Genomic DNA, 7,978 nt, shown 5'->3' on the forward strand with positions numbered 1-7,978 from the left:
TTTCCCCATGCTGGATGTCAATGTAATGGGGAAAGGGGCCATCAGGCAGCAATGCCAGTCTCTGATGGGATGGGCCACACTTTGGGAGGCCTCGAAATACCTAAAAAGCTTTGGGGTTTTGGAGGGGGGAAAAACACAGTTCTTTAAAAAAAAAAAAAAAAGAAACAAACTAAAAGAGAGTGTTAGCCAAAGCATGTTTATAAGGAAAAGCCTTTTCCCTGCAGTGGCGGGGGGGGGGGGGGGGGGGGGAATGTGCTCCCAATGCCCCAGCCAGCCTGGCAGAGGGGTTTCCATCTGTCCCCTCCCCCCGAGCTGAAGTGGCAGCAGGGACAGAGGCAAAAGGGGGGAGAGCAGCTGCGCAGGGTGACAAGCAATGCTGTGGGCTCTCCTACCACCCATGGGCACCCTGGAAAGCCTCCGTCCACTTGGAGGTGTCCAGGAAGATGGAGGAGGAGCTGTGGAAGAGCCAGAGGCAGGGCAGGGAGCCCTCCCGTGTCCAGAGGTCCTTGGCGCAGTCATACACCTCCATCTCCACCCGGTAGTCCCCGTCCATGCCCTTCCAGTGGCCACCAGTGACAAAGAGCTGGTCGCCCAGTGGTACCATCCCGCCGTTCTCATGAAGCGTGTGCAGGAGCTGCACCTGCGCAAGGGGTAGGGTGAGATGTGCGGGGACCCCCCTAGGGACCTCCCGCTCCCACCGCAGAGGACGTTGACCCACCGGGTGCATCCCCCTGCCCATCCTCTCTGCGAGGTTTGAGGGCCCCTGGGGCCGTGTCTTGCTTTTAGCAGCATCCCCACATTGTGCTTGTATGGGAGCAAGGTTGGGGATGCTGTGGGGAGTGGCAGGGTCTGGATGGTGGAGGGGACAGGCAGGATTTTGCTGGACTGTGCACGCAGGAGCCCGGCACACCGCTCAAGAGGGTGGTGCTGGAAAAAGGGGGGTCCTGTGGGCTTCTGCAGCATGGACGCTGTAAGTAATCACGGTGCAAAAGCTGTGCTCCTAGTGCGGATGTGGTGGGGAGCAGGGAAGGAAGGATTGGGGCAGCTTCAGCTCCGCAGGGGTTAATAGAGCCAAGGGATGAGTGGGCAGGAGGGAGAGGGGGTGCTGGCACCTGGGGGCAACAGGTACAGGGGTATGGTTGTAGGCTGCTGATGGGGAGGGAACAGCTCCCCCAACTCCCTGAGAGGGTGATTGTGCCCAGCCCCCACATCCCACTACCTTCTGCCAGATGTTGGCCTCTGGGTTGTATACGTAGACCTTCTTGGTGTTGTCCCCAATGAGGTAGATGAGCCCACGCAGGGTGGCACAGCGTGGGGCCGAGAGGTACTTGGGGATGAAGGGGGAAGTGATCACACTCCACAAATCTGCAAGGAGCAGCCGTCAGCAGCACGTCCCAACCTCGGCTCTTGATGCAGCTGCTAGCGACCGAAAAAAGCATTGCCGAGCCTGCAGCTATTTAAAGGGGGAGTTTGAAAGAAAGGGGACAGAGCGGCCGGGCAGGGTGGCACCTGCAGTCCCCATCCCAGACGAGGCTCTTGCATAAAACAAAGTGGGGATATTGTTTGTAGTGGTGGTGTGGGACGGGGAGACCACTGTGGACTGTGCAGATGCTGTTCGAGGAGGTAGCGTTGTCACAGGGGTTTAGTTCCTCCCTAAGGCAGGCAGACTCCCCCACCCCTCTGCCCCGGGGATCCTGCTCCACTGAAGCTCAGGTCCAGGCTGTGCTGGAGGTCTGTGACTCAAGTCCGTGCTGCTGGCAGCCATGATCCTGGCTGGCCCCTGGCCCCATGCCACAGCCGTCGCCAGACCCTGTTAGCACCTGGTCGCATCCCAGGGGACCATGCCTGGCGGCACAGGATGTCACCTGCCTGGGGGTCCCACTCAGTCCTGCTCCCTGGGAAGGCGGTGGTGGGGTGCAGCGGTGGGTCCAGCTCTCACCTTGGACAGGGTTGTAGCACTGCAGGGTGAGCGCGTTGTACTTGACAGCGCAGGAGCCCACCAGGTAGAGCTTGCCCAAGCAGCTGGCGGCCGCAAAATTGCTCACGTACTTGAGGGCTGGGCTGATGGCACACCAGCTCTTGTTGTAGGGGTCGTAGCATTCCACCTCCACTGCGTCTACTGTCGTCCCTGCAGGGCGGCAGGATGCTGCAGCCACCCAACTGCTCCGGGGCATGCACGGATCCCCGGCCCAACAGCACCCTTCGGGTCTTCATGGCCTTACCCCCAATGACATAGATCTCTCCATTGAGGATGGCGCTGGTGTGGTTTGTCCGGGCTTTCAGCATGGAAGCGATGCGCTTCCAGGCACCATCCCTTGGGCAGAAGCACCAGGCCTGGGTCGTTGACCACGTGTCATTCTGGGACCCCCGGGAGCCGCCTGGGGAGGGATGGGTCAGGCGGGCCAAACCCTCTGAGTACAGCCATCCCTGGGCATCCGTTGCCAGAGGCCAGATCCGCCCAAGAGGGGAGCAAGGAGAGGGCTTTGCTTGGGGAGGAGGGTAGCCCCCGGCCCCACGCCAGCACCCTGTGCCCACATCTTTGTCCCCCATCCTCCATCGCCGCTCCTTGGGGACCCCCAACCTGCACCGGGAGCCCCGGCACCTACCTGTGACGTATACATCATTGTTCAGAGCCACCAGGGAAAAGCCCCATTTGTTGTAATCAGGGAAGTCGGGCAGAGCCATCCATTGCCCTGAAACCCAGCAGAGCCAAGTGATGACCCCCCCCAGCCAGTGATGATGCTTTTAAGCCAGTGCTGATGCTTTTAAGCCAGTGCTGTTTCATGCTTCCCTCCCCCATCCTCCCCCCAGTGCCCCTCCTGACACCAGATCATTTGGCAAGAGGTGGCTTTGGAGTAGATGGAGGGTTAATTAACATGCGGGGGGGTGTGTATGTGCTTGCCCCATCCCTGCCATGGGCACTTACTGCTTTTGGGGTTGTAGAAGGCGAAGTTCCTGGGGGTGGACGGCATCTCCAGCCCCCTGTCCTCATCCTCGGCCTCCTCCAGCACATGGCCGCCAACCACTACCAGCACCTCCTCCAGCTTCTGCAGTGGCGTCAGGGGGTTCTTCTGGGCACTGGCATCGCTCTGCCCCTGACAGAGGCCGGGGCAGGACCATCAGGCTCTGAGCTGAGCCTCCCCCCCTGGCTCAGAGCGTGGGATTTGGGGCAGGGGGTACACACCATGGCACGGCATCGGGCAACTAGGGCCTTGCTGGCATCCGAGTCACGGACGAGGGGTTCAGTGGCAAGCAGGTTCTGCAGGTACTGATCAGGCAGCGAGACGAGGTGGGCCAGCTCCAGCAGCTCGGGCAGGAACTGGGCTCGGGGCCCCGGGTCGTGGCGTACCCAGCGCAGCACGGCCTCAGCCAGGCTCTGCTCCTCCTGCACCTGCAGCAGGTTGTTGGAGAGGTAGGTGGCCAACCTCTCCTTGGAGAGTTGGAGGAACTCCTCCTGCAGAGAGACAGCTTCAAAGTTCTCCTGCAAGAAAGACCAGGCCTTGGAGGAGACCTCGGGGCAGCCGTGGCTCTCACCGAACTCGCAGATACCTAGGCAGTTGGTGGCATCCATCTGCTGCCGGAGGTAGCGGCTGCAGACCTTCTGGATAGTGGGGAAGTGGAGCTGGCTGGAGGTCCGCATCAGCCCCTCCACGTTGCCCTGGTTGATGGTGACCTTCCCGGTGTAGGCGAAGTCGAGCAGCATCTCCAGCGCGCCAGGGTCCACCTCCTTCAGCTCCACCCGTGCGGCGATGCTCTCGGCGAAGTCGCCAGAGAACATGGCATGGAAGTAGTGGCTGCAGAGGGCCAGGACCCCGCGGTGGCAGGGGAACTCCCGCCCGCCTGCCACCAGCGTCACATCCGCCAGTTTGGGGTTGGCACGCAGCCGCTGCAAGCCCTCCAGCACACCCTGGGCGTGCGAAGGCAGGCAGAAGTCAAAGTCGTCCACGTTCCTCAGCATGGTGCTGGGGATGGCCGCGGGGCCCTGCCAGCAGACAGAGCCCGAGTGGAGCGTGGTAAGGGTGTCCCTGCCAGGAAAAGCCAATGACATCTCCCTCTCTCCCCCCTCCCCTGGCACAACCGTCCCTTCCCAGCGCCTGATTTACAGGCACCAGCAGGGACAGGAGAAGCACTCCCTGGACCCCCCCACTCCCACTTCCACGGGTGGCCATGATTCCTCCTCCCCACGCTCTGAGCTGCCCTGCTGGGTCTGCCACTGATTTTTTGGGGGTGGGGGTGGTTTTGGGGCTGGGTTGAGCCCCGCTCCGGCTTGCTCACTCCCACTCTCACCTGGGCTTTGCAGACCTCCAGCCGGCCCACCAGGAGGGAAGTGGCCGCTGTCCCGGCACCGGGGAGGGACACTCCGGCGCGACACGGGATCCAGCCGAGACGGGGGAACACGCTATTTTTAGGCGGCATCGGGACACCGCTCCCTGCTCTTAAAGGCACCGTACAGGCAGAGCTGCCTGCTGCTGCCCATCCCCTTCCCCCCGCGGCTTTGCTGCTTTTTGGAAAGCATCCTTCCGCGGCCAGCCGGGCACCACAAGCCTGGGGGTAAAAGGCTCCCCCCCACCATCCCGCCTCGCCCCCCCCAGCCCCATCGGTCGCCGGGGGTCCCCGCGACATCCCTCCTCCCCCCGGCTGTGGCCGCCGAGGCCGAGTGTTAAATATAGGATGTTATCTCACTCCTCGGCGGCCACAAATAAACGGCGGCAGCCGCCTCGCTGCGGGCGGCCGGGGGCCAAGACACCGATCCCTGGGGGAGGGTGGGAGGGGTCGAGGTGCCGGGACGGTCCCCCTCCACCCAAAAGCTTTCTCCGTCGCCCCGGGAAGCCTCGCTCAGCTCGGACAGAACCGGAAAGGCGTTTATTGCGGCCCGCGGCTTCACGCAGCCCTCCGCCCCCCCCGCCAGCAGGCATCACTCCTCCGAGCTGAAGATCTCGGCTTCCTTCTCCTTCCAGAAGGCGAAGCTGCGGTCGATGTAGCGGCAGATCTCCTCCCCCTCTCCTCCGGCCTCCCCCGGCCGCCGGGCTGAGCTCTGGGGAGAGCCGAAATACCTCGCCTTGATGTCGTCGAAGCCGTCCTGCCAGCCCCGCCGGCCGGCGGCGATCTCGTCGGTGACGGCGCGGTGGAAGGCGCGCACCGCCCGCCAGCCGTGCCGGCCCAGCTGCTCGAAGACCTCGAAGCAGAGGAGGTGGCGGCCCCGGCGCTCCTCGGGGGGCAGCTCCTGCTCCAGGATGCGGAAATAGCCCAGCATGAAGAGCTCCAGCGACAGGCTCTCGTAGTCGGCCGGCCCCCCCCCCGGCCCTCTCCACGAACTGCTCCGGGGAGAGCGGGGCGCGGCCGGCGGCGGGGGGCGGCGGGGGCGGGGGGCGGCGGGAGGCGGCCTCCCGCCAGCCGCCCAGAAGCCGCTGGATGGCAGCCCTCTGCCGCGCCAGGCGGGCCGCCCCCCTCTCCCCGGTCCCCGCTGCCTCCCGGGGGTCCCCGGCGGCCGGCGGGGGGGGGCCCGTAGGCGGACCGTCTCCAGTGGCTCAGGAAGAGCATCACGATCCGCTCCTTCCTCAGGCTGCCCCACTCCGGCCCCGGCCTCGGGGAGCCGCCGCCGCCGCCGTCGGATAACGCCTCCTCGCAGCTGATGCCCGAGTCGCTGGCGGCCTCCGCACCGCTCCCCCCGGCCGCCTTCCCCTCCGCCGCCCCCCACGGGGGCTCGAAGGCGCCGCGGAGGCTGCGGACGCAGACTCCGCACTGCCGGATCTCCCGCTGCGCCAGGCTGCCCGCCGGCTCCCGGGGCTGCCCGCCGGCGGCGGCGGGGGGAGCGGCGGCGGGGGCGGCGATCCGCGCCCCCTCGGCGTGGGCCAGCAGCGCGGCCAGGCTGCTGACGGCGCCGGCCAGGCGGCCACACCAGAGGGGCAGGGGCTGCCCGGGGCCGGGCGGGGGGCTCCGCACGGTGATGCTGAACAGGGGGGCCGGCAGGAGGGCGCGCAGCTCCCGCGCCAGGCGCCGCAGCTCGCCCTGGTACGCCTCGCCCCGCCGCCGCAGCCGCAGGCTCTCCACCGCCCGCTCCAGCTGTTGCAGGTCTGCCTCGGTCAGCAGCTCCCCGAAGGGGCCCAGCACGGCCTGGCGGGAGGGCGAGAAGCGCCAGGAGCTCGCGTCCTGCGGAGAGGGGCCGTCAGCGTTCCCCCCCCACCACCCCGGGCCGGCAGCGTGCTCCCCCGCGCCCCGTCCCCGGGACGCCCCGTACGCACCTGGCCGCCCGCCGCCTCCTCGTCCGCCAGCCGGGCCCGCAGCCGCCGCACCATCACCTGCCGCTTCCACTCGGGGATGGGGCGGCCCCGCTCGTCGTGCGTGGGCACCAGGGAGTCCGCCTCCGCCTCCGCGGGGTCCTGCCCGGGGGGGTCCGCCGGCTCGGCCACCCCATCCTGCGCGGGCAGAGTCACGGCGGGGGGCTCGGGAAGGGGGGCGGCAGCGGAGGGGACGAGCCGGGGGCCGCGGGCGGAGCCAGCGACCTACCGGGTGGGTGAAGAAAGGCGCCGGGATCCTGGCCCGCTGCGAGGGCTTGCGGAGCTTCTGCTCCGCCGGCACCGACCTGCCGGGCTCCATCCCCCGCCGGGCCGGGCGGCTGCCGGGGGCAGAGGCGCAGGCCGCCTCCTGGAGGAGGGCAGGCAAGGGGAGATGGGCCCCCAACACTCCCAGGGTCCCCCACGCGTGACCGGGTGAGGATGCCCGGCACATCACCCCGGTCCTTGTGGGGAACCCTCCCTGGGAGAGACCCACGGGCGGGCGTTTCCTTCAGCAGACGGGATGGAGCTGCAGAGCCCCTGCTGACCCTTCGCCCCCGGAGGACACTGTGATGCCCCAGTGATGCCCCCGCAGCCGAGGACCGAGCCCGGGGCTGCCCCCATTACCGCCAGCCCTTCTCCGGGCGACTCATGCCCCCAGCCCACCAGCCCCGCTCCCCGGGGGGTGACGGCCTGGCTTTCCCCAGGGCATGGGCCTGCCCGCAGCCCCAGCCCCAGCGGGGCCTTACCTGCCGCGGGGGGGCTGAGCCGGCTGCTGGGGACAGGAGGCACCTGGGAGCCCCCCGCCGAGTGCAGGGGGTCAGGTCCCGCCCTGCCCGGGCAACACCCAAAGGTGGGTGCAGCTGCACCCTCAAAGTCCCCACGCTGGGAGCAATGAGCACTACGGGGCGGGAGGGGAGGCCGAAGGGGCTGGGCAGCCCTGGAGCGGGCAGGGGCCACGGCTGCAGCACTGGGGCAGGGCAGAGAGTGCAGTGAGCAGCACATTAATATTTGATGGGGGCATCGAGTGGCAGCGCCGGGGCTCAGTGGGTGGCACCGGCGCCGGTCCTGGAAATAGCGGCTCGGTGGCTTGGCTCCAAGCCTCGTTCTGCTCCTCGGGCCAGCCAAGAATGGCCAAAGCTGATCACGGCGCCTGCCCCCGCACATGGCCAAGCCAGGTTTTGGGGACAGAGGAAGGGTTTTGCACTGGCTAGCACAGAGGGCAGGTACTGGCAGTGGGGGATCTTCGGCAGAGGGACCTGCTGCACCGCTGCCCGGACATCTGTTACCGATATTCAGCCACGTTTGTGTTCCTTCACTCCACCGCCATCCATTATATATAGCCAGGATGGATTAGCGGGGCTCGATTACACGTGAGAAATTCCATTGAGGGGCTGGAATACAATCAAGAAGCAGCAGATCAAAGCCTTTAAACACCTGTTGCCTGGTGAGGATCCATTACAGATTCAGCCTCTTAATCCCTGCCCGGTCCCAGCACGGGCTGATGCCCGGCACAGAGTGGCTCTCGTGGGCTGATGAGCCGACGCTACCCTGCAATACAGCTGCAGCGCAGAGCAGGTTACGCTGTGCCAGTGGCAGCACAGCATCCTGCAATATTGATGGGGATGTAGTATGAAACACGGGAACATGGCCTGGTGCTGGCTGCGCCACGTGTCTCAGGTTAAGCAAACAGATGTTGCGAG

At 66.3% G+C, this 7,978-nt stretch overlaps 2 protein-coding genes across 8 annotated transcripts; both read right to left on the reverse strand.

Moving 5' to 3' along the window:
* Positions 1 to 180: 180 nt before the first annotated feature.
* KLHL30 (kelch like family member 30) lies at positions 181 to 4,555 on the reverse strand. Of its 7 annotated transcripts, none has more exons than XM_030027292.2 (8): positions 4,288 to 4,555; positions 3,185 to 3,982; positions 2,927 to 3,095; positions 2,607 to 2,693; positions 2,223 to 2,378; positions 1,940 to 2,128; positions 1,220 to 1,365; positions 181 to 640 (listed from the first exon to the last, which is right to left on the reverse strand). In XM_030027292.2, the coding sequence occupies exons 1-8, from the start codon at positions 4,414 to 4,416 to the stop codon at positions 389 to 391; spliced, it is 1,926 nt and encodes a 641-aa protein (XP_029883152.1). In that variant the 5' UTR covers positions 4,417 to 4,555; the 3' UTR covers positions 181 to 388. The 7 variants fall into 7 exon arrangements, with proteins under 7 accessions (XP_029883152.1, XP_029883153.1, XP_029883148.1 ...); XM_030027293.2 differs by having other exon boundaries at positions 3,185 to 4,025; positions 4,288 to 4,427; XM_030027289.1 differs by having other exon boundaries at positions 491 to 640; positions 1,220 to 1,419; positions 2,050 to 2,128; positions 4,288 to 4,539.
* Positions 4,556 to 4,841: 286 nt separating this feature from the next.
* On the reverse strand, positions 4,842 to 7,255 carry ESPNL (espin like; the record flags this gene model as incomplete). Its single annotated transcript, XM_030029448.2, is given in 5 exon segments — positions 4,842 to 5,299; positions 5,301 to 5,469; positions 5,471 to 6,150; positions 6,243 to 6,503; positions 7,025 to 7,255. Coding segments are annotated over 5 exon segments (1,725 nt in total), but the record flags the coding sequence as incomplete, so codon positions are not given.
* Between the last annotated feature and the right edge of the window lie 723 nt (positions 7,256 to 7,978).

This window comes from Aquila chrysaetos, chromosome 10 (assembly GCF_900496995.4).
Source record: "Aquila chrysaetos chrysaetos chromosome 10, bAquChr1.4, whole genome shotgun sequence".
In the NCBI taxonomy this organism is placed as follows: domain Eukaryota; kingdom Metazoa; phylum Chordata; class Aves; order Accipitriformes; family Accipitridae; genus Aquila; species Aquila chrysaetos.

Coding starts and splice junctions, on each gene's coding strand:
- KLHL30 (XM_030027292.2), bottom strand. CDS start 4,416: ATGCCGCCTAAAAATAGCGTGTTCCCCCGTCTCGGCTGGATCCCGTGT. Junction 3,983..4,287: donor TGGAGGTCTGCAAAGCCCAG/GTGAGAGTGGGA, acceptor GTCTGCTGGCAG/GGCCCCGCGGCCATCCCCAG. Junction 2,694..2,926: donor CTTCTACAACCCCAAAAGCA/GTAAGTGCCCAT, acceptor GCTGGGTTTCAG/GGCAATGGATGGCTCTGCCC.